Source organism: Myotis myotis, unplaced genomic scaffold, assembly GCF_014108235.1.
Source record: "Myotis myotis isolate mMyoMyo1 unplaced genomic scaffold, mMyoMyo1.p scaffold_m19_p_8, whole genome shotgun sequence".
NCBI lineage: Eukaryota > Metazoa > Chordata > Mammalia > Chiroptera > Vespertilionidae > Myotis > Myotis myotis.
The window spans coordinates 57,112,123-57,138,938 of NW_023416390.1; the positions used below are offsets into that span (position 1 = coordinate 57,112,123).

General features: G+C 39.8%; 1 protein-coding gene across 1 annotated transcript in view; it reads left to right on the top strand.

Annotated features, from left to right (window-relative positions):
• CCDC148 (coiled-coil domain containing 148) overlaps nt 1-26,816 on the top strand; it is a 226,082-nt gene that overhangs the window by 140,015 nt on the left and 59,251 nt on the right. Inside the window, exon 12 of the mRNA XM_036320389.1 lies at nt 8,154-8,294. Coding sequence (XP_036176282.1) covers nt 8,154-8,294 — 141 coding nt within the window. The remainder of the gene's footprint in view (nt 1-8,153; nt 8,295-26,816) is intronic.

Sequence of the window (26,816 nt, forward strand, 5' to 3'; positions counted from 1 at the left end):
CAAACCTTTCTGCTAAGCAAAAATGCCAAGGAGAGAACAGAGAGCTTTAATAACGTGTGTGAAAGCACAGGCACCACATTTTATGAGAGAAATTTGAACATAAATGGAACACATAAGATGAAAAAAGCTTATTTAGGTAATATTGGAAAATGGTGGGACATTGGGAAAGAATTTAATGGACCTATCAGACTATTAAAGATTTAATAAAATAAAAATTTAAAGTTTATTCAGCTGAACTGAATTTAGAAGCTTATAGGAACATGTAGGGAGAAGGCAGAAAGGGGTGTGCTTGCCACTTTTTTGCACATGACCTCTAACACTGCTGGAAATACAGATTAGTTATTGAAAATCCTGACAAGGTTTTCTGGATATTTTCGCTCTCAGACAAGAGGCATGGAGCATAAAAAGCCCAGAAACAGCTAGAACTGGGGAAAGCAAGGATGGAGGGTCCATAGCGGCAGGGTCAGAAAATGGTAGCATTTGGTTTGGTGAGGACACCTTTTCTAAAGACCAATCCAGCAGGGAGAAGGGGAAATATTGTCAATCTAACTTCCAGGCATGGCCCAGGGCCTTATTCATGCATCCACCAACAAGTATTTTTTAACCTATACTGAGTGCCAGATACCATTCTATGCTCTGGAGAGGGACTATGGATAAGACACATTTGGTCCCTGCCCTTAAGAAGTTTGTAACTAAGCCTGGCCGGACGGCTCAGTTGATTGGAGCGTTGTACTGTACACCAAAAGGTTAAAAGGTTGCTTGTTTGATTCCCAGTTCAGGCATGTATGGGAGGCAACCGGTTGATGTTTCTCTCTCTGTCTCTCTCTTCCTCCCTCTCTCCCTTCCTCTCTCTCTAAGATAAATGATTAAATCCTCAGTGAGGATTTAAAAAAAAAAAGAAGTTTGTATCCACGTCAGAGGAACAGGCAAATCCAAATGGTTTGATGATGCTGTAATAGAAGAAAGGGTCAAGGTGCCAGGGAAGAAGAGAAGAGACACCTGTCCTGGACTTGGAGAGTTAGGGAAGGCTTCCCGGAGCAAATGACATCTAAGCTCAGCCCCAGCTGGATTGGCTTGGTGGATAGAGCATCGGATTGCAGGCTGAAGGGTCCTGGGTTCGATCCTGGTCAAGGACATGTACCTCGGTTGCAGGCTCTTCCCCGTCCCGGGCTCTGGTCGGGGCTCGTGTAGGAGGCAACCAATCGATGTGTTTCTCTCACACCGATGTTTCTCTCTGTCTTTCCCTTTCTCTTCTCTCTCTACAAATCAAAGGAAAAATATCCTCAGGTAAGGATTAAAAAAAAATTACATCTTAGCTCAGACTTGAGTAGGACAAGCAGAAGTTGGCCAGATGAAGTGTGAGGAAGATGCTTCCTTGTTTCAAGGATTACATCACACCATGTGTTTAATGCATTTATAAACCATAGGCCTGTCACACAATAAACCCTCATTAATGGTGGTTTTTAATATTTTATTGTCAGTTACAGGCACTGGTCAGATGATACTTTTCCTATATGAAACAGCATGCATGACACAATGTTTCCATAAATGCGGCTGATAGAATTCAATATTAATATTTAATTGCCTATTATTATTTAACAGGTCTGTAAAATACTAATGTTTCTCATTGTAAATCATTTTGCTTATAGAAGAAAATTGAGAGCATGTCATATATTGTGATTTCTCCATATAAGAAAAATATAAAATAGAATCAGAATAATAGAACTTAAAAACTGTAGCAAAAAAGGTGAAGGGGAATATAGTCAATACAGTGATAAGTTGCACAGCAATGGATGATTACTAGACTTAGTGTGGAGGTCACATTGTAAGGTATAGAAATGTCAAATCACAATAGTGTACACCTGAAACTAGGGTAATATTATATAAAAATTATATTTAAATTAAAAATGTTTTGAAAGAAACTATAGAAGTCATCTAATCCAGTCCTATCCATTAATACATGAGAAAACTGTACAATGTTACAATGTTGTTCGTTAGTGGCAGAAATAAGACAACAATGCAGGTGTACTGACTAACAGTCGAATACTGTAGACCCCCCTTATCCTCAGTTTCAATTTCTGCAGTTTCAGTTACCCAGCATCATGTGTGATCTGAAAATAGTAAGTGGAAAATTTCAGAAATAAACAGTTTATAAGATAAATTGTGCACCGTTCTTAATAGTGTGATGAAATCTCGCTCTGTCCTGCTTCGTCCTGCCTGCCATGTGAATCATTCCTTTGTCCAGCATATTCATGCCGTATGTGCAGTACAATAAGATATTTTGAGAAAAGAGAGACACCACAGTCACATAAATTCTGACCAGTGGGTGGGCCTCAGGGCTGTGAGGCGGCCAGGGCTGCAATGGGCCGAGCCCCTTGCACAAATTTTGTGCATCAGGCCTCTAGTATATTTATAATTGTTCTATTTTGTTATTAGTTATTGCTGTTAATATCTTAGTGTGCCTAATTTATAAATTAAACTTTATCATAGATATGTATGTATAGGAAAGAACATAGTATATATAGGGTTTGGTACTGTCTATGGTTTCAGGCATCCACTGGGGGCTTTGAAATATATGTCCCACAGATAAGAGGGGCCATTGTACTCATTTTCTTTATAGCACATTTCCATTTATAATAGATTTTTTCAACGCTCTTAACTTTGATATAAAATTGTGTTACTATTGTTACCTTAATGTTAGTTTTCATTATTACCTTTGAAGTTTTTATGGGTTTCATTTTTTTGTTTTTCTAGTATTTTATTCATTCTGAAAATATATATGTTTTTAATTTCACTTGAACCATTTTTACTTTTACAGTAAGAGCAAGGAATATATATATATATATATATATATATATATATATATATATATATAATGCTACTAACCATTTTCATTTTAAACCCTTAATTTATTATTTGCAATAGATGAACATATTTTAAATGTTACTTGTTTTTTTGTTAGGCTAATGATTCATTCAAAGACTGTACCTCTGGCAGGAATATTAAAATATCAACTAAAGATCTGGTAAAATGTCCCTAAGTTAATAATCTAAATAATGTTTTCCTTACAATGCACTCCCAACTGCCACTGTGGTAATGTTCTTTTGTGCCTATTATTATTACACGGTTATGTTCACCAAAGCTCTGTGTAAAGCTACATAATTAGCCAACACTTTAAGATAAAACCACTAAAAGGTCCTTCAGGCTATTCTTCCTTTTTGCTCACTGTTTGCTCAGAAGTCTTCTGTGCTTTAGCCTATTGTGCTAATATTGATTTCTTCACCCACCTGCCAGCTTTCTTATTCTTGGGCATCTCAAAAATACCATAATCGGTTGTCATTCTCTCCACATGAGGGCCATCCAAAGTCCTTGGCTGCCTCTGTGGGCAGCCATTGGTTAAGGATTTCTCACTGGCCCCTCCTTTCTCACTAGATTCTTGACCGTCCCCATTGTGCATTTTTGAAAAGCCCCATTTACCTTGCTGCCTGGATACCGACTGCTGCAGAGCGTGTTTCTCATCAAGATCTCACATCTCTGGCTACTTGGGATATAATGCCAGCTTCAACAACCCTTTCTCCTTTACTCCTCACATTTTGGGGGCGGTATGGTAGTAACTACAGATGATGTTGTAAGTAATTGATTTCAGTCAAATCTCTCAGGGTCCCTGACCATTCTCATGATTCCAATATTAAATGGAAGCAATTTAAGTGTCTAAAGGCTGATGCTGACTTGCCCAAGAGTCCTCCTCCCCTCCCCGCTCCAAGCATTTCATATATTGCTTGGCAGCTACAACCCACTGGCTTTTGGTTGCTGAACTTGCATTTGTTTCATTTATGGTGTTTGTGCCCATTTAAAAAAATAGCCATAGTCTTATATTTTCTGGAGAACAGGAGAAATACCATTTAGACGTGCAAATGACAAGGGAGGGTAAATCAGATAAATTGGTGGGTAAACTGGGTTATCCCACCCAGTTTGGTCTGGTAATTTTCTTGCTATATTTGCCATTGGAAACAGAAATCTTCTCCAGTCACAGATGGCTACTTATACTTTGGCATTTTTACATTATGCAAAGGTTATTTAGTTATAATTCCCATAAGTTAGTCTTAGATCAAAAGGTGAGAGAGTAGTTCCAAAGCCCAAACTTCTTTCTATTGGAATTTGCAGAAATAATCTCAGTACTCAGAAAGGCCAAATGTATGCTATTTTTCTTTTCATTAGTTCACTGCATCTCAAATTTTCTTCCTACTCTCTGAGAACCTTGAGACTACAGTATTTGATTATACAAATATCTTTGGACATACATTATGCTTTATGGTTTTTAAAAATACAATTTTTAGTGTGGAAACATTTAGACATAGACAAAAGTCTGTATCACTCAGCTTCAACAATTATCATCAACTCATTAGTGAAATTTGTTTCATCTATACCTTTACCTACTCTCCCAGGCCCATAGATTAATTAATAGTGATCAAATCCCCCGACATATCATTTCATCTGTTAGTATTTCAAAATGAAAAACTCTTACAAAAAGCATAGCCATACTATAATCAAACCTAAAAACTTTAACAATATTTCCCTAATAGCATCAATGAACTAATCAAAATTGAAATCTTAGTTGTTTTATAATTTCTTTTCACATTTGGCTTATTTAAATCAGAATCCAAATAGGACCCATATATTATATTGTATTTGGTCACTATGTTTCTTAAATCTCTTCTAATCCATAGTTCTCCATATTTTATTTCTTCTTGTAATTTGTCAAAGTCCTTTAAAGTTTTCAGGGTTCAGTTTTGCTGACTGCATCCCCATACTGTCATTTTGTGTTTCTCCCTTGGCTAGATTTCCTGTATCTTGACCCATGGATATAGAGGTTTGATTGTATTCCTTCTTATTTTTTGGCAAGAAAAGTTTATGGGAATGTTATTTACCCCCATCAAGATACCAAAATGTCTGCTTACTTTTCTGCGATGTTAAATTGTTGAGTGTGCTCAATTGTTGCCACTCTGACCCAACCATTATAAAGTTTCCCCTCAGCTGTTAATGTGCAGTTTTTAGTAGCCATTGGTGATCATGAATGAGGACCCATTATTTGATTAGATGTTTCAAAATAATATATTTTAATGGTATAATCTCTTCTTCATTTATTAGGTTTTATTAAAACATTTTTATTTTGGTAAACAAATAGGTAATTATTGAGTACCTATAATGTGCTAGCACTTTGCAAGACAATAAAAAGGGAAGACAAAAATACATATATATCATGGACCCTGTTCTAAATAGAACTAGAAGCATTATGCTCAAAACAAGTCAAGAGAAATTATGAAATAATAAAATGATTAAGAAAAGAGAGATGAGTGTGGGTTGGAGAATGCTCCATGTGCAGGCCAAGAAGCATTTTATGAAACAGGGAGAAACTGAGAGCACTCCCGGTGAGGAAATAGTATGGACCACGCTGTGAGGCTAAGAGCAGTAAGGGAAGGTGAAGGAAAAACAAAACCTACCTAGAGATAACACATTAGCGAGGTTAGTGTGGGACATTGTTGGGGGCAATGAGAAGGCTGAACTATTACAGCTCTGATTGGAGAAATTGACGTAACCTCCTGAACTTTTTGGTATTGTTCTGAATGCATTTAGCAGGTAGACTGGGTAGTCTAGAAAATTACAGTGAAGTGGCCTATGGAAATTCAATAGTTTAGAAATTGAGTTGTCATAAGTAAAAGCTCATCTGAACTTAAATATAAGATTGCCTAAGTCAGACATAAATGTAAAGAATTAGTCATGTTGATTGGTGTACATAATAAAAAAAATTACAAACTACAGAGATACTTGTGGTTCCACAGAACAAACAGGATGTTTAAAAGAAGAGGCAGGCCCTAGCCGGTTTGGCTCAGTGGACAAAGCATTGGCTTGCGTACTGAAGAGCCATGGGTCCGATTCCAGTCAAGGGCACATACCTGGGTTGTGGGCTCACTCCCCCATAGGGGGTGTGCAGGAGGCAGCCGATTAATGGTTCTCTCTCATCATTGATGTTTCTATCTCTCTCCCTCTCCCTTCCTCTCTGAAATCAATAAAAATATATTTAAAAAAATAATAATAAAAGAAGAGGCAAGCCCACAGGGCTTGGTGTAAAGCTGTAGCCAAGTTAAAGATGTTGAGTTTCACTTTGGAAATGTTGTATTTTGGGTGCACATACAAATAGCAAAGGCATTACATATTTGTTAGGATGGGGTTGCAGACAAAAAGACAGAGTACATTTTAGAGTCAGATACACAGAAATGATAGGTTAACTCATAGGTGAGAATGTGCATGTCAAATAATGATCATAGGCTGAGGTCAATGAGAAAGGATAGCAGTAGAGTTGCGGGTGTGAGGTGGGCTCAGGAAGCAGGAAGAAGAAAAGGGTAGTATCCATTAGTGGAGAAGCAATGGAGACAATGTATGGCCCGTGTAGGAAAGAGTTTTAAACACGAAGAAATGGTTAGCAAGGTTAAGTACCACCAGGAGGTTTAGGAAAGGGGACCGAGGGCTGTCCTTCAGGTGTTTGTGAGGGAGATCACTAGCAGCACTTGGACACGTGATTTTGATACAGCATGCTTAAGCTAGTGTGAGGGTGACAGGAAGGAAAGGTTTGGCAGCAGGAGGTCAGGACAGAAGGCACAGGTGATCTTATTCTAGGTATGCATTTCCAAAGAAGAATGTAAATATGATGGCCAGACTAGCAGCTGATAGGAAAACCTAAGTGTGTCTCAAAACCAAGAGTCGGATTTTTTTTTTTTTTGGTTATTTTGATATATAGGACAAATATATTTTTAGAAAACAAACTTAGAATAGTTAAAGTGCAAAAAGAGTTTAACTATTTAGTCACTTTAATTCATCATATTTTAGGACATTTTAGTTATTCAGTTTTCATTTTATGTATTACCATAATGAGTCATGCTTGAATCAAATATGTAATGTAAGGTATTAAGTTGGGAATGCTAGTTTCCTCCTTTACTAAAAGAAATTCTGCACATTTCTCGATCTCCCTCCTCTCTGCTTCCTTAGATACATGTGTCCACGGAACATGTAATGGTTTGATTTTATTTGTTAGTTTCATTGGTTTCTTGCTTACAAAGACAATACATGTTCATTGTAAAAATATCCTTTGACACAGACAGGCTTAAGGAATAAATTTTTAAAATTCCATGAAATAATGCTATTCAGAGATAGCCAATATATTATTTTGGTAAACCCCCTTCAAAATCTCTTTCTATATGTAGATGCATGTATGATATTTATTTTAATGAGATCACACTGTAAAGTGGTTTTGCACCTGCTTTTTGCACCTAACAATATGTTGTGGGCATTTTCTATGTCAGTGAATATAGATAAAAAGCATCCTTTTCAATGGCAGTCATTGAATGAAGGTGCCATAATTAATTTAAGCTGTCTCCTATTGCCAGACACCTAGGCTCTTTCCAGTTTTTGTGTTTAAGCAACACTGCAGTGAATGTTCCAGTGGGTACATTTTTGTGCACTTGCCCAATTGTCTTTGAATAACTTCCTAAAAGTGGGATGTGGGTCCAAGGCTATACATATGTTATATTATGATACACATTGCCCAATAAACGCTGTAGCAGTTTATTTCTACCAATGAATACCTATCAGTACCCCAAAAGTTCTTTTAAATATCTTGAACAATTTTTTTCATCCTCCTTTGGGCTCATTTTCCTCACTTATAAAATAAAGAAGATAAAATAATCAGTGGTTCTTAAACTTTTTAGCACCTTGGGACCATTTGCAATTTTTAAAAAATTGTTGAACAGAAGCTGGAACTGTTGCTTCAGAAAAACACACCCGTGCAAAAAGAGAGAAATTTTCATATGCTATTTATGAGAATCCATAGATCCTTTTAAGTCAATTCATAGCGTCTTTAGGATTTCACTCCATGAATCCAAGTGAAGAATCTCTGAATGAGGTGATTTTAAGGTTGCTTTCTCCTTTTAACACTAAAGCACACACACATATTGCACACATGTCACACTCATGTGCACACAGAATTTTAATGTGTATTTGGAAAAACATAGACATCTGCTTGTTACAGAACCTAGTCTCATTGTGATCAGTAAAATCACATGAGTGTGAATAGTTACTGAAATGAATTTCTATTTCAGGTTCTTCAATGGCGAGCCCACCAGGAAGAGGTAGCACGACTAGAAATGGAAATTTCTGCCAGAAGAAGGGAAAAGGAAGAGGAGAAAGAGAAACTGTGGAAGAAGAAGAAATTGTTACAAAGAGAAGAGAAGAAAGAAAAAGTATAAAATTCACTGTTGCTGTGAATGTGTGAATGAATGTTTAACTGCCTGACTGAGCTTTAATTAACCTTGGTGTTTGGCATGGAATTTTCATAGGCAGTTCTTAGGAATATTTTGGACATGAAGGAGAACCCACTTTATTAACCTGCATAAGCACAGATACTTGTGATTAGAAGAGATGCTGTAGGTAAAGAAAAGACAGGTTTTGTGACTGTTGTTAAGTCTTGTACTGAGCAGGGCCACGGCAAAGACCAACCATACTGGGATAGCATTTTGGTTGACCATAGTGCAGTCAATGACTGTCAAAAGATGTCTGTATGAGAAAGGCATTTTGAAAGATGACAGAAAGACTTTTATCAGCTTGTAGATGAGCTATTAATATTGGACCTGACAACAAAACAAAAACAACTAAACAGAGTAATAAAAGGAATAATTAAGCTGTAAGCCAAATTCATGGTCAACCTCTTGCAATTCTATAGGACCAAGGCACCTGTTTTATTTTATTTATTAGAGGCCCGCTGCACAAATTCATGCACTGGTGGGGTCCCTTAGCCTGTCCTGTGCCCTCTCGCAATCCAGGACCTTTCGGGGGAAGTCAGAGAGCTGGTTTTGGCCTGATCCCCATAGGCCAGGCCGAGGGACCCCATATAAGATCTTTGGTTAATCTCTTCCCACCCTCCCTCCTCCTCCCTTCCCTCTGACATTCATCAGTCTGTTCCATGTTTCCATGCCTGTGGTTTCCACTCCTTTTAACTGAGCGTCTGCCTCCTGGTGGTCAGTGTGCATCATAGCTACCAGCTGGTGCATAAAACTTGTGCATGGGTAGGGTCCCTAGGCCTAGCCGGTGATCAGGGCTGATCTGTAGGGTGACTGGCAAGGCAATCAGGGGGCCCCCACTGGCACTCGCCGAGGCTAGCTTGGTGCCACCTGCTCGCCGGCCCTTCCCCTTGCCACCACTGCCAGTTGCCTCCCTTGGCTGGCCTGGGGCCTGTGGGCTGGGGGCAGCTCCTGCATTGAGCATCTGTCCCCTGGTGGTCAGTGTACATCATAGCGACCAGTTGTTCCACCAGTTGTTCTGCCATTCTGTCAATTTGCTTATTAGACTTTTATTTTATAGGATAGAAGTACATTTAGAAAGTATTTTTTTAAGTACAGAGAATGATGTAGAAAATGCATTACTATTCACCTCCTAGCCTTGAAACTGTTAATATTTTCATCCTCCAGATTATTTTACTCTACAGATAAAGCTGAAGTCCTCTTTTGAGGATGTACTCATTCTCATTGCCCTTCTTACCTCCTCAAAGGCAATCTCAACATGAATTTTATTTCTATCTTTCTAGGACATCTATTATTGCTTTTCACATATTTTAATATGTAGCTTGTGAATTTAAACTTTTTCATGAATACTATCATATTGGATCATTCTGCAGCATGTACTTCATTCAACCTTACATTTTTGAGATATACTTATATTAATAAACAGAGACCTAGTTCACGCCTTTTAACTGTTACACAGTGTTCCATTGTAGAACTAGACTACCACCTATCCCTTCTCTTAGTGGCTGACATTTAAGTTTCTAAAGTTTTGTTCTTGCAACCATGCTGTAGCAGCCACTGCATACATGTCCACTGGGGCATATGTACACAGCTTTCTCTAGGGTACACTTCAGAGGGAATTACTATGTTCTTGGATCTGTATGCTTTCCATTTCATAAGTTTTTTTATTTTTATTTTATAAGATATTATAACTTTTCTTCTTGACTTGTGCCAATCTTATAAATGTAAACAGTGTCTCATGTTTTAAATTGGACTCCCCTGATCACTTGCAAGATTGAAAATCTCCTAATATTCATTGGGCAGTTTTCTTCATCTGTGACTTGCTTATCCATACTTTTTGTCCGTTTGTCTATTTTTTTCTTTGTTAATCTGTAAAAGTTCTTATAAATTCTGCATTTCTTTTCATTAGTTATATGGGTTCCAGATGTTTTCTTCCATTGGTCACTTGCCTTTAAATTTTCTCTGTGGCATCTGTAGTTTCACAGAAATTTAAAATGATCAAGTAATTGAAGTTATTAGGCTTTCCCTTTTTGAGTTGTGTGTTCCTTTAGGAACTGTGTCCTGGCAGTGAGAGCATCTCTACAGAGAGCTTTTATGTTTGCCTCTGGTCAGGGCCCCATGCCTTTCATTGGCCCGGGACCAGTTGGTATATTAACTTGAGACTTGGGACCTGTACTGGGAGCTGGAGTGGGTGCTGACTCAGCACAGATGCGCAACCCAGCCTGGGTTCTCCAGTTGACCCTTCACTTCACTTGTCACTTTCCTGGGGGATGGTCATAGTGTATCTAGTTCCCATTTTGTGTATGGATGATGGATGATCCCTGCATGACTTCTTGCTCTTTGTAAGCTTGGTTCTAGCTCCTGTGTGCACAGTCCTACAACTAATTCATATTAAAAGTCCTGACACCAAGTTCTCAGACCCATCTCAGGCCCCCGTTTCCCCAAGAGTCCCTAGGCTTTGGCTTCCTTTCACTGCTCTGATTTTGAGTTCCATTTATTTTCAGCATTGGGACATTGGTGTGTATGTGAGTGTGTGTGTGTGTGTGTGTGTGTGTGTTTGTGCAGTGTTGTGTTATAGTTTGTCCAAAATATGTGTTCAATGTAGGAAAGGAGATTTCCATCTTAACTCAGGCATACTCACCAGAGTTCTGGCTACCTTTATATACACTAACCAAAAATCCAGAATCTATTTATTTAAGCTATATTATATGTTGGTGACAAATTTTAGTGCTTCAATTTTAACACTAGCTTGGCAGAAAAACTCTCATAGGCAGTTTCACTGTCATGAGACTGGTTGTTGTGTTAGCTGGGGCTGTTTCACCTGCCTGGCTTTCTCTTTTTTTAAGAGATCAGCAACTGAGATAGAGAAACTATGTGTAAAAGCCCACTGCAGGGTTTATGAACAAGAGATATCTTTGTCCTAATTCTTCTTCCTAGTGTTTGTCTTTTATGGAATACTAATGTCTTTTTGTTGGAATAATATTGTATTTTTGTTGGAATAACATTTTGATTTGTATTCATTGTCAAAGTTTACCCTAGTAGGTGCCCATCTCCTTTCAAAATCTACCTTTAAGTTATTAGATCACTCTTTTCTGAGTTTTAAAACTCTAGTTAAACATAATATTCACAGTTTTCCTGGTTTTATTCTAGACTCCAGCAAAGTTTTGATTTATAAGCTGTTAGGAGATAATGGTAATATTTCAGAAGCCTCTCTCCACTTTTGAAATTATTGCCTTGATAAAATCAAAAGATGATGCCTTTCTATAAACTATCCCTAGGAGCTATTGTAAGAAACAAAATTACTGTGCTAGATGAACCTTAAAACACTTGATGTGTGATATTGGTCTCAGCATCACCTTTTCAGTAGACGTGGCTCTTTGGGTGGCTTGGGTAACATAAAGATTGCTCTGTATCACAGCATTTTAGGAGTTTGTTGCTGCATGATGCCCAAGTTTTATGGAATCCAAAGCAAGGGAAGTTTCAGCCTTGCTCCCAAAATGAAGATTTCAACCAAGGCTCACCTAAAAAAGAGACTTGTCCCTTCCTTTGTCAGGCATACCACAAGTCTCCCCCAAGTTTAGCCAACTCTTAATTCAGCATTGAAACCCGCCACATTGTATGACTGAGGGATGGGGAGCATTATCAGGAAAGTCAGAAAAACTCCACAGCCATGTGGCCTTCAGCCTTACCTCAGAGATGTAAGGGGGGGCACCTATCATTTTGCGATCTCTTAGTTTTAAGTGACATCGCACCAATAAATACCAAGAGACCCAGGCTCTAGTAGAACCTTGGCACTTGGGTGCTCCCCCTTGTCTTCAGGCAACCTGGGAAATACTCAGAATTATATTCGTCCTGCAGACAGATAACCAGGGAAGAGGAGGAGTCTAAAACAAAAGAGGGCAGGCTATCATAAACAGAATGCAGTGCTGCTTCATAGAAGATTCAAGAAGCTCTGTGCTTGAATCCACAGTACCTTCCAATTCAGATCAAAATTGGAATCTCTGGGTTCTTATGAGAGCAGTTCATTATAAAATCATAAAAATCTCTTCTCCAGTATTTCTTAATCTAATAATATACTGATCTAAAAAGCTAAAAGTGGGGGAAAGAGGTGGGCGAAAGTCAACACAGGAGGATGATAAAAAACTAAATTCCCAGACTTTAAACTCTGCTCCTTTGGGATTATTGATATATAAAGGGGCCAATGAATAACTCCTGTAATAGGCGGGCTTCTAAGATGGGCCCCGAGATTTCCTGCTCCTGTGAGATGCATGCCCTGTATAACCGCCAAGGCGGTAAATGCCATGGATTTGGTTATATTGTACGACACAGACCACCTTGGCAAAGGGGGAGATTACCTGGGTGGGCTTGACCTCATCATGAGTCCTTTAAAAGCAAAGAGTTTTCTTTGGCTGCTCACAGGAGGGGTAGTCAGAGATTTGAAACATGACAAGAACATAACTCACATTTGTGGCTTAAAGATTGAGGAGATCACATGGCAAGAAATGGGAGGAGGGGCTTCTAGGGGCTGAGGGTGACCATGGCTGACAGCCAGAAAGGAAGTGAGAACCTATCACCTACACTGTAATTCTATAACCATAAGGAGCTGAATTCTGCCAAAAGCAAGAATGAGCAGATTTTTCTCTAAAGCATCCAGATGAGAACTCAGTTTTGTCAACACCTTGATTTCAGCCTTGTGACATGAGCAGAGAGCCCAGCCACACCATAGTGAACTTTGACTTATAGGATTCTGAGCTAATAAATGAGTGTTGTTTTAAGCTGCTAAATATGTGGTAATTTGTTACACAGCAATTAAAAAATTAACACAGGTTTTAGTATCTACAAGTAAAATGCTGCCAAAACAAATTTTGTTTTGTTTTGTTTTGTTTTTATTTTATTTTATTTTATTTTTTATTATTAGTTAAGGTATTACAAATGTGTCCTCATCCCCCCCATTAACCCCCAACCTCCCCCCACACACACACACAAACTCATGCTCCCACCCCCCTGTTGTCCATGTCCATTGGTTTGGCTGCCAAAACAAATTTAGAAACATGTGGAAGTGGCTTTGGAATTGGGGTCTGGGGAGATCCTGGAAGAATCTGAGGAGCATGGTTGAAACAAGACTAGAACGCCTTGAACAGACTGCTAATACAAACGGTAGAGATGTGGCTGGTGAGGGCTCAGAAAAATTCAGTGACTATATTATTGGAAACTAGGGATAGGAAGATCACAGGAATGTGGTGGGAGAGGAAGTCTAGGGAAATTCTGTCCTGGGGGTAGGTGGAAAACTCTCCTAAGTAGTGAACTCCATGTGTGATGAACTGAAAACAAATTCTAAAGTGTGTGTACCTTCTAGGTGATCTTAATCTATCCAACATAATTTATGTGCCATTAGTATGCTGACTAATACTAATTAATATCTCCTGACTAGACTTCTCTCTTGAACTGCAGACTCACATATCTCACTGCTTCAAATCTGATATGCCCCAAATGTATTCCTGTTTTAACTTCCAAACCTACTCTAGAGTTAAGAGATTGTTGCCGACAGCATGGGATGGAGAAAAGGCTGAGTGTGCTAATATAAATCCCTTTGTTAAAACCTCAAAAAGATGAAAAGATTAGAGTATTCAGTCACATGAAAGATCCTTCCAGGAAATTAAGGATGTTTCTTACAGATCTTCTCATACTAGAAGGCCTTTAGGATGTTTAAGGACAGTCTTTTCTTGGCCACCTCAACAGGAAGCCAAAAGAGAGAAGGGATTATCTCAAAAATACCTGTGGATGTGGCGTTTGTCTAATGGAGTGAATCCCCATAAATCCACAATAGCTCATTCGGTTCTTGAGAAAATTTTATTAGAAACACTGATTTCTGCTAAGATAAAAATTTGTTGTCTAAAACATTGCCAGCTTGGACTGAAAGGAACTAAAAAAGTATGAAGTGAAAGGAGGCTCATGGACCCCCCAATTCTATTGGCAGGAAGCAGACTACATTCCTAATACTTCCAGCCCCAAATGAAACCCAGCCATCCAGGCTTGGGAAAAGTTTCCCTTCCCCCCTCACCACCTTACACATAGAATAGTTTGTCAGCTCCTAATAAGGCATATTGACAGTAAGACTGTGTATACTCCCAAAGGCATCACTAACGATCCAAATAGGATGATCATTCATTCATTAGTCCACTTATTCAATAAGTATGCACCAAGTACCTTTAATATAACACACAGTGCACCCAGTCCTCCATGCAATTGTAAGGTCACTCTACTCAAACAGAAATTGCCCCTTTTCTGGTATCTTTTTAAAGGGATGTGTTTGCCTGTTCTGCCACAAAGATAATATGCAATTCTTGGTTAGGTCAGTAGATGCTCTTACTATTAATACAGAAGGATTTCTTTTAGCTTCAAACTTTATAAGTAGAACAAAAGGGTTAATAGAGAAAAACTGAAAATATAAAATGGATTGAACTATATGGAGTTTGCAATTAGTTAAATTAAGCATAACCACATTCAGTAAATAAAATATACCTGCACATACCTGCACATATACAAGTGCAAATGCATACCAGTATATCTGTGTATGTACACTTACACCCATAATTATTGTGTGACTCTCCTGTCCCTCTCAGTGGGACTGATGAAGACCTGAGCTTGAGCAGGATAGCATGGAAACTTTGCCCTCAGTCATTCATGCCTGGCCCTCCTCCTCTCTTATTTCTTGGTCTTATATCATTAAACTATATTTTGGCCATCTATACTCACACCGTCCCATGCTGGTCTGATGGCTTCCTAGTGTGAATGCTCCTATGCCAATAAAGGTCATTAGTTTTGCCACATTTGATCAAAGTTTAGGACCTAGAGTGTCTGTAGAGTCTTGGTCTTTCTGTCCTGTTGACTCCTGTCCTGGGTTGTGGATTCCACTTCTCTGGGGTCTGCCCTTCTGTGGCGCTGGCTCTCCTGAGTGTGGTGCTCTTGGTTGGGGCTCCGCTTTGGGTCCCTGCACTTGCCGCCTGTGGCCGCTGCTTCTCTCCACTGTGATGCTGGAACAGACGCCGCCGAGGAGCTTTAGCTGGAGGCTGGGAAGCGCCTGACACACAGGGCGGCCCTGCTGGGTGTTAGGTTAGGTGGCTCAGGAGGCGGCATAGGAAATAAAGACAGTCCAGTGAATCAGAAAAAAAAAAAAAAAGTTTAGGACCTAGAGTATAAACTTTTTTGCACTGATTCCAATAAGGTTCATCATCTCTCTTTTTACTAATTTTTTTCTTTTTGCTTGGGCCTTTAATTGCTATTGTGTGCATTTGTGCACCATAGGAGCTGCAGGATATGAAACTGTCCTCTGCAATTTCCTTCAAATACTTGTGATGAATTGGCTTTCATTTCCAGTAGTGAATGCCTTGCTGTTGCAGAGGGAGGGTACATAGATTTTGGGGACTTAGTGGGAGAAAGGACCTTTATAATCAGAACTCTGCTTGGAAAGCATCCCTGGCAGAAAGGTCCCTCAGAAGTGGGACCTTCTGGTTTAGATCATGGTCTGTTTCCTCCAACTCCTTTTCCCTCATACTGCTCCTCTCAACCTTGAGTAAAGTAAAAGGGTGAGAGAGAGAGAGAGAGAGAGAGAGAGAGAGAGAGAGAGAGAGAGAGAGAGAGAGAGGAGAGATATCTAACTGGAACCCATTTAGACTAACACAACTCAAGGTATAAATATTGTCTATCCTATATAATAAAGAGGTAATATGCAAATTGACCGTCACACCCTTGTACAAGATGGCTGCCCCCATGTGGTCACAAGATGGCCACCACAAGATGGCCGGTAGGGGAGGCCAATTGTAGGCAATTGGGCCAGCAGGGGAGGGCAGGTGGGGGCAACCAGGCCAGCAGGGGAGGGCAGTTGGGGGCAACTGGGCTTGCAGGGGAGCAGTTAGGCATCGATCAGGCTGTTAGGGGAGCGGTTAGGGGGTGATCAGGTTGGCAGGCAGAAGCGGTTAGGGGCAATAAGGCAGGCAGGCAGGTGAGCAGTTGGGAGCCAGCAGTCCTGGATTGTGAGAGGGATATCTGACTGCTGGTTTCGGGCCTAAGCCGGCAGTCGGACACCCCCCAAGGGGTCCCAAATTGGAGAGGGTGCAGGCTGGGCTGAGGGACACCCCCCGCCCGCAGTGCACAAATTTCGTGCACCAGGCCCCTAGTATAATATATCACTGGGGACCAACTGAACTGTGAACACAAAAACACTGTGGCAGTACTTAGTAATTCAGTCACATACAGATGATCTAAAATTGGCTTACAGCACTTTTTTACATTTTCATATAATGGAGAATATTGAATATAAGAATTCTCATAGACTCCTTGGACCCTGAAAACATGTCTTTGAACCTTTATGAACAGTTTGACCTTTGCTCTAACATCCACCCACCCAAATCTCTCACTGTAAGAATCCTTTTTGCAAAGGAACCACCTGCCATTGGAGTGAACTATCCCCATCTGGCTGAGGACCAATCTGTTGAATTGCTTCCTACCCTCAGTTTTGAGGTTCTCTCAATTACTAACTCCTAGAAATGTGATCTTGCAGTCAAAGTTTAATAGGGTGGTTTTCTTTTAATTATTGGTCTTTTTTGGGTATCTGATTAAATATTCCAAACATGGGAGCTATGAAACCTAATGGGTAAATTAACTATCAGAATTTTATAATGATCCAAATCAGAAGATAATGTATGTTTTATGTAGAAATGATTCCAAAAACAAACTATGGATTCATACTTTATTTTCTGAATATTTAATATCAGTCATCTGATTAATATTATATGAGTAAAGAAATTAGTGTATTATGTGAGGTTTAATTATCCAAGAGATCATATAATTTTTAAATATTCATAATTTTCTTGTTTTGCTATTAAAATTTGGAAATGAATATGAATATAAGCTTATTAACTGATTCTAACTTTCCCATATGAGACTGAACACAGGGTCAGCTCTCAGTATATAAGTCAGTAAGTGGCAGAAAGGCAGATGGTAGTCCAAGAAGCTCACTTTTCTGGTTTCAACTGTCTTTTAAAAGTTTAAGTTCCACCCAGCCAGTGTAGTTCAGTGGTTGAGCATCAAACCCTGAACCAGGAGGTCACGGTTTGATTCCAGTCAGGGCACATGCCCTGGTTGTAGGCTCGATCCCCAGGGGGAGGCGTGTGGGAGGCAGCCAATTGATGATTTTCTGTCATTTAGCTCCACTCTAACTGAACTGCAAGAAACCAGATCATTATAGTTTGATAGATTTTCTATTTCTCTCTCCTTCTTCCTTCCTTTCTCTGAAATCAATAAAAACATATTTTTTTTCAAAAAGTGAAATTTCAATTGGAACTTTTTTTTATGAAGTAGAAAAACTGGTGACAGGACAGTTTTTTGTTTGATTGTTCTTTTTTTTTTTTTTTTAAATATATATTTTATTGATTTTTTACAGAGAGGAAGGGAGAGGATAGAGAGCTAGAAACATCGATGAGAGAAAAACATCGATCAGCCACCTCCTGCACACCTCCTACTGGGGATGTGCCCGCAACCACGGTACATGCCATTGACCAGAATCGAACCTGGGGCCTTTCAGTCTGCAGGCCGATGCTCTATCCACTGAGCCAAACCGGTTAGGGCTGTTCTTTCTTTTTAAAATTAAGTTTATTGGTCAATAAGATTGTATATGTTTTGAGTGTACATTTCTATGATACATGATCTGTGTATTACATTGTGTGCCCACCACCCATAGTCAAATCTTCTCTTGTCACCATATACTTGGCTTCCTTTACCCTTTACTGTCCCCCTTTACTGTTGTCTATATCTATGAGGTTCAGTTTTATGTCCCTCATATGAGTGAAATCATATGGTTCTTAGCTTTTTCTGACCGACTTATTTCGCTTACCATAATATTCTCAAGGTCCATCCATGTTGTTGCAAATGGCAGCATTTCATCTTTTCTTATGGGTGAATAGTAATCCATAGTATATATGTACCACAACTTCCTTATCCAATCTTCTATCAAAGGATGCTTTGGTTGTCTCCATGTTTTGGCCACTATGAATAAAGCTGCAAAGAACAAAGGGGTACCTATATCTTTGCAATTAAATGTTTTTGAGTTTTTCAGGTAGAAACCCTGAAAAGGGATCGCTGGGTCATATGGAACTCTGTTTGCAATTTTTTGAGGAAGTGCCATACTATTTTCCATAGTGGCTATACCAGTTTACATACCCACCAGCAGTGAATGAGGGTTCTTTTTCTCCACAATTTCTCCAGCACTTGTTATTACTTATCTTGTTGATAATAGCCATTCTAACAGGTGTGAGATGCTATCTCATTGTAGTTTTGATTTCTATTTCTCTAATAGGTAGTGAGGTTGAACATCTTTTCATATATCTGCCATTTGTATGTCTTCTTGGGAGAGGTTTTTTTTTCAGTTAAAAAAATCAGATGGAGGGGGGAAAACCTCTGGATGATCAAGAGCTATATATACAGTATATTTGTTTTCCTGTAAATTATTTCCCAATATACAGTTTTAGAAGAAAAGTCTTAAAAATTAACTCCAGGTGTCAATTTTGGGTTCTATTTTATGGGTAGAAATTCATTATCTATGGTGATTTAATTTTACAGAGTGCTTTCTATGTGCAAGTCACTGCTCTCTTATCTTCTTAACTACCCAAAGGGGTTTGTACTAGCATGATCTTCATTTTATAAATGAAGAAACAGAGATACAAAGAATGTACATAATTTTCCCAAAGTAATACTAGTCTATCCATTAAGAGGTGCAGTTAGGATTTGAACTCAGGAGGGCTAACTCTGTAGTTCATGATTTTAAACGCTGTCCATCATTATAATGCTGTTAAGTTTATGATTAATCAATTTTGAGAAATCTTGGTTTCAAACTATTTGCTTTAGGGTCATTTTTATGGCTGTAGTCCTGTCCTACTTTACCCAGAGCTGTTAGTATACAGGTATTTGATACTTTTAACTCTGTAATAGTCTGCTTACGAGGAGTATTTCTTTTATGTTCTATAGGTGCACACAGTTTCACTGTGTTTGTCTTCTTACTCTGAATATTCTCTCGGGATTTCTCTCCTTGGGTTAATGAACCACTCTAAACTGCAAGAAGACGGATCATTATAGTTTGATCACAATTGAAGCATAAATTACAACCTTGTGTTATGGATAGATTAAAAAACACTTTCATTGCCTCCTTAGTGATGTTCTTTGGTTAAGTTGTAGACTGAAGAAAATAGTAATGATTTTGATGTGATTTTTTTTTTTTTTTTACATATCAATATCTTACTTTACAAGAAAATAATTTTCATAGTCTTGCAATATCACATGTACCAACCTATCAGAATCTGTACCTGGTAACCACCCCCTCCTTTTGCAATGCATGAATTAAGTGTCTGCACTCCTGTCTAAGGCCAGACCCTTCATTCACACACTGCATCCTATTCCCTCTCTCCTAGTCAAGGTTATCCCAACCTTTCTCTCCTCACCATCTCCTCCTTTTCTTCTAGATCTTTCCTACAAATATTTCCTACTAACCTACAAATATATCATTATGGCTCGTATTTTAAAAAAATAATAATCTCCCTAGAGCCCTCACCCCCTCCCTTAGGAAAATTGCACCACTCTATAGCACATAAACACTGTCTCCAACTTCTTTTTGCCCATTCTCTCTTGAGCCATTTTGTCCCTCCCCTCAGCAAAGCTGTGCTTGCCAAGGTCATCATTGGCGTTCATGTTGATAATTCCAGGGATCACTTCTCAGTCCTTACCTTTCACGAACATTAAGATAAAAGTGGTTACTGCCTCCTCCTTGGAAGACTTGATATTTGGCTTCTAAGAAGCCAATTCTTTTTGTTCTTTTATCTCACTGTTTTCTCTTTTTCAATAAACTTGGATGGATCCTTCTCATCATTCTAGCTTCTAAGTCTGAGAGTGGCCTGGGTGCTCATTCCTCTAAGTATGTATATCTTATAGGTGATCTCAATCAATCCAATGTAACTTATATGCAATGATATGCTGACTAGTATCAATTAACTTTTCTGGTCTGGACTTCTCTCTTGAACTCTAAACTTACTCATCCCACTGCTTCAAATTTATTTTTGTTTTTCCCTCCAAACCTGTTGCTTCCCCAGTATTTCTTTTCTCAAAAAATGAAAACATATGCTCCCAGTATTCAGGCCAAAAGCCTTGGTATTATCTTTGATTCTTATTCTCACCCAGCCCGCAAAGCTCATACCCAAGACTTTACTTATTGTCATGAATAGAAGGCTCTTCCTTTCAAATTGGAACAATTTTAATAACATCTTAATATTCTAATTAATTTTTCTGCCTCCTCCTTTTCCATTCCCACCCCCCTCCAGTGTATTTTCCACATAATAGTCACAGTGATGTTTTTAAAAGTCATGGCAGATATGTCACTCCCTGTACTACACTCCATATCTCTTGGATCTCACATCCTACCACTTTTTTCCTCACTCATCCTACTCTAGCCATACCAGCTCACTTCCTCCTCCTTGAACACCCTACCACATCCCTCCTCAGCCTTTTGCACTGGCTGTTCCCGCTGCTTGGAATTCTCTCCCAGATCTGCATAACTCACTCTCTTACTTCATCAGGGCCCCACTCAAATGTCATCAGAGAGAATGTTCAACCTCGATTACCAAACTTAAAACAGCATCCTCCTCCCCTGTTACTCTGTTCATTTACCCAACTTTTTTTTTTTTAGCATTTATCATCCCCCTGACATTTATCTATCTGTTGACTGCTTTCTCTTCCTCTTCTAGAATATAAGCACCATTAAAAAGAGGGTTATGTCTATTTTCTCTATTGCTTTATCTCCAATGCCTGGCAAGGCCCTCATTAAAGATTGGTTGAATGAGTGAATTTAATGAATAAGCAGTAGACTATTCTTTGCTGTTGGGCTATAGAGGAAAATATTCCAGAATAGGAGGCTCTAACAAGGTGGGCAACCTTGGACAAGTTATGTAGGTTCCATGAGATTTTACCTCCTCAATTGTAAAATGAGGTATTTGGATTGAATGACTGCTAAAATCACCACAGCTCTAAGAAGTCATGATTGAATGACTGAGATTTGATTACTTTTCACTCTCCCTGACATTTCAGGCAGTGAAATACAGCATCCTCAGTGTATATACTCCCTTCTTAATGAATAGTGAAAAGGAAGAAATTAAGCAAGATTACAGACAAATTCATTTTAGTAATATCAACATATGACATGATCATTATGTAATATTTCAATGCCCTGCTGAAAATAGACCTTACTCCTAAAGAAGACATCAGAATTATTTTGTAATCTACCTGACATTTCAATTAAAAGGGAGATAACTAATGTGTTTATTCCATTTCTTGGCTCATCATGTTCTAAGAACCCAAGACTACATCACAGCAGAAAATAGCTATTACCATTTGAGTAGGCAGCTCTGGTATGAAAAAAAGGCTCACATAAGTGATCAAATTAAATACCACCTACAAAACATTCATGTTATTTACTCATGCATGTAGACATCACCTACCTCCAAATAATTTATAATAAAATGCATTAGTACTATCATGCTGGACGTCCTCTTCCTTAGGTTGTATCTATTCTCCATTCTGCTCTGTAACCAGGGAGTTGTCCTACATGGGTTTCACCCCTTGGCTCCTGGTTGGGCTCAGTCAAAGTGAAACACTGGAAATGAAGATAAGGGAGGACAGTGAGGTTGGAAGCGTTATTTCCCCAACTCCTTGCCCTGCAGAGTTGTGCTGACTAACTGTGTCCTCTACCAAAGGTCTCAGCTCCTGTCAGGTGGCTCTCCCCACATCAGCCTTTCTGACTCTGCTCTATGGCTCTGAAGCAGCCAGGCTACTGAATAGCCCCTTGTGATTGCCCTGCATTCCAACCCTCCCTTGTCAATTATCCTCTTATTACATTCTTCTGGACTTATCCTAATTTTGAGTGTTCTATCGGTTTCCTATTAGGAATCATTAAAATAGAAAATCAGTGAGAGAATGGGAGACAAAAAAATTAAGAGAATGGGAATATAGTTATGTCCTCAAACCAAGACTAAAAGGGGGTGCTGTAATTGAACATAGTTAAAGTAAAAAGGAAGCATTTAGCTTTTGTTTGTGAATAATATATATTTTGTGTATCTAGTTAAGAATTATGACCTCCTCCTGAATAAGCATTTGAAATAATGACCTGGAAGCAAGGTACAGAAGTCTATTTGTTCACAGATTCAATATTATACAGATTGCTTGAAATCAGACACCAAATCATCTTCCTAATAATGCTTTAGTACTAACTTTCTATCTAAAAACAAGAAATTCTTATTTCATGCTGAATTGTGACAATTCTTGGGCTGAAGGAGTAGAAAATATGTAATTTAATGGTTGTGTAATATTAATCCAAATTTTTAAAAATTAAACTCTGATGTGCTCCAGTATCATAAACATCATGTTTTTAATGAGAAGCAAATTGTTTGGAAGATTATAAAAGTAAGATAAAAGTGATCTTAAAACCCTGAGAAAATAGCATAGCATTATTTTGACTCACAAATTTCTATAGGGAATAGTTTCTTTGGTTTATTTACGCATTTACTGGCTTTTGGTAAAATGAAAAAAATGTGGAACTATGAAAGAGTAACATTCAGTACAAATCAGAGATAATAGGAGGAGATGTGGAACAATGAGGGCCTGTATTGGTTGTAAGAAAAACAAGCTTTCTCTAGACCCTCAGCTGAAAGTGAAGAGAGAAGCTTTAAATTCAGTTCTTATCACTTGCACTAACTTTCTTATCCCCCTATCAAGAATCGCTCAAGAATTCTAAAAAGCAATGTGTTTAAAATCTGTCTCAACAAATGTCCCAAAGGGCTTGTTAAATACACTTAGCCTTAACTTTAGTTTGAGGCTTACAACTCCAATAATTCTTGACATACACTTTCTGTTCCTATTAATTGACGAAAAGTGAAAGGAACTGTCCTTAGGGAAGTGCTTAGTTCAGAATTTATCATCCTGCAAATAAAATTGCTGGCTAGTTCCCATCCACAAGTTTGTTATTCTCGGACCAGAGTCCAGAAGAAGCTACCACTCAGCTAACGATGATCAATTAAGCCTTATTATGTGTCAGACACAATACAAGGTACCAGGGATAAAAAGATGAACAATGCAGATCAATATGGAAAGTGCTATGCTAAGGATACATAAATAGTGCCTTAGAAGGTAAACCTAGCTGTGTCTGGAGGAGAGGGAGAGGGAGGAAGGCTGAGGAAGCAATACTAAAATTGAATACTAGCTGGACAGGAGGGTTTTAGCAGGCAACAAGACAGGGAGAGCTTGCCAGGCATATAGTAAATGCCCAGGTATATCAGTAACAATGCAGTGGCAGAGCCTCATGAAAAATAACTAAGGAATACAAGATAGGACAAAGAATGGAAAGTAATAAACCTTAATCAAAGGTCATTGGTGTGCCCAGGATACTGCTAACATTTTTACTGCAGTGTTCAGAGGAAGATGCAAGGAGATAGCCTTTGTTCTGGTCTTACAGGTAGAGTAAAATTAGCAAGTGAAGGAAAGAAATAAAATTATTCTAGCTGAGAAAAATATGCAAAAGGCAGATAAGCATGCAAGTACATGGCCGCCATCTCTCTTCTATTTCCATTCTCACCCTAGAGACTATTCAGTCCTGTAGCATCAGATACCATTTTAAGTGGATGTCTCCTTTATTTAGATCTCCAGCTCTGAATCCTCCCTTGAGCCACCTATCTATACTTTCAGATGTTTGTATGGAATCTCCACCTAAAGGTCTTACAGTTATATCAACTGTTTAATGTTCAATACTGAACTCCTGATTGTCTTTCTTTCAAACCTGTTGTTCTTCCTCTCTTCCATCTCAGTATTGGTACCATCATCCAACCAGTTGCTTAGCAAAAACCTAGGCATCATTCTTTGTTGTTGTTGTTGTTGTTGTTGTTAATCCTCATCTAAAGATATTTTTCCATTGATTTTGGGGGAGAGTAGAAGAGAGAGGGAAAGATAGAGAGAAACATTGATGTGAGAGAAACACATCAATTGGTTGCCTCCTGCACAATCCACGACCAGGGCCCAGGCTGGGGAGGAGCCTGCAACCAAGGTACAGGCCCTTGACTGGAATCCAACCTGGGACCCTTTGGTCCACAGGCCAGTGCTCTATCCACTGAGACAAACCAGCTTGGGCTAGGCATCATTCTTGATTCCTTTTCCTTCAGCCTTCATATCTAATCCCTCAATGAGCATTTGACTCCACTCAAAAGCACATCTCAGATTTGAACACTTCATTTCCCATACTTGATCATAGCCAAGAGGCCAAGAAGTGATCTCACTTCATTTCCTGAGTGCAAGTGATCATTTTTGCCTTATTCTATCTGGTCTCCTGTTTCTCCTTCACTCCTCTACCATCCATTCATCATTCAATAGCCAGAGCTATCTTTTACAAATATCAGCCAGGTCAGGTCACTCCTTGCTTTAAAGACTTTAGCTTTTCCTTTTTTCTAGAACTAAATCCTTGTCTAATATCTAGTCCCTATCTAGCTTGCCGATCTCACCTCTAGTCTTAACCCACACCACCTGCTCCAGCTGCACTAGCTTTTGCCCAGTTCTGGACATGTGCAGGGTCCTTCCCTCTTAGGGCAATTGCACCTAAAATTCCCTCTTCCTGCAGTGCGAAGATCTCCCTTCATCTCATCCCATGGTTGTCTCACTCATCATTCAAGTTTTGATCCAAATGTCATTTTAAAAATATGCCCTTTAATAGTTCTACCCACATTTTTCTAAATCATCACCATACTTATTTTCTTCTTAGTGTAATATTCTGTTCATTCATTTATCTCTATTTCTAGAAAGTCCCAGCTCAATGAGGCCTTATTTCTCTTTAATCACCACATCCCACGTACATGGCACAGTATCTGGCCCACAGCATGTGCCATATAAACATTTGTTGAACAAATGAATGCCAAAATCAGTAATGTGTTAAGACTACAGATAAGGGTTGAAAGAATCAAGTACATGAATACATTATGTAAAATAAGGATTGAAAAGGATCATTTGGTTTGATCCTTTGGAAGTTACTGGTGAGAGTAGTGAATTCAGAGAATAGTGAATTTGGAATGTAGGAATGCCATGGGTAAGTAGTAAAATAGGAGATGTCAAATAATCCTATCTAATAAAAGAGAAACATGGTAATTGGCGTACGACCGCCACCCTTCCCATTGGCTAATCAGGGCGATATGCAAAATAACTGCCAGCCAAGATGGTGGCCGGCAGCCAGGCAGCTTGAAACTAACATGAGGCTTGCTTGCTTCCGTGACGAAGGAAACCAACGTTCCCCGCCTGCCTTGCCGGCCTCTGAGCCTGCAGTTTGAAACATTGTAATAAATATAGAAGCTAAACAAAACCCCAGAAACCTGCTTTCAGCGAGCCGGGATCTCAGAGCTGGAGTTATACATTGTTTCGATTATAGAACCCAGCAGAGGCCTCAGAGCTGCAGCCAGAGCTAAAGCTGGCCCAGAATAAAAAAAAAAAGAAAAAAAGGAGCAGTTGGGAGCTTCAGTCACCCACGAGCCTGAAAACAGTCCTCAGCCCCTCACCCAGACTGGCCAGGCACCCCAGTGGGGACCCCCACCCTGAAGGGTGTGTGACCAGCTGCAAACAGCCATCATCTCCTCACCCAGACTGGCCAGGTACCCCAGTGGGGACCCCCACCCTGATCCAGGACACCCTTCAGGGCAAACCAGCCAGCCCCACCCATGCACCAGGCCTCTATCCTATATAGTAAAAGGGTAATATGCCTCCCAGCACCGGGATCAGCGTGACAGGAGGCAGCACCCAAACCCCCTGATCGCCCTGCGGCTCTGTGTGTGACAGGGGGCGGGGCCACAACCTCCCTATCTGCCCTGCTCTGTTCGTGACAGGGGAAGGTGCCCCAACCTCCTGATCAGCCCTGCTCTGTGGCTGATAGGGGGAGCTCCCCAACCCCCTGATTGCCCTATGGCTCTGTGTGTGACAGGGTGCGGCGCCCCAACCCCCCCCCCCCACACACACACACACAGGCCCTGCTCTGTGTGTGACAGGGTAGAGCCATAACCTCCCCATCGGCCCTGCCCTGAGTGTGAGAGTGGTGGCGCCCCAACCCCCTGATCGGCCCTGCTCTATGTGTGACAGGGTGCGGCGCCCCAACCGCCCCCCCCCCACACACACAGGCCCTGCTCTGTGTGTGACAGGGTAGAGCCATAACCTCCCCATCGGCCCTGCCCTGAGTGTGAGAGTGGTGGCGCCCCAACCCCCTGATCGGCCCTGCTCTGTAGGTGATAGAGGGAGGTGCCCAACCCCCCCTCCCCCCACGGGCCCTGCTCTGTGTGTGATGGGGTAGAGCCATAACTTCCCCATCAGCCCTACCCTGAGTGTGAGAGTGGTGGTGCCCCAACCCCC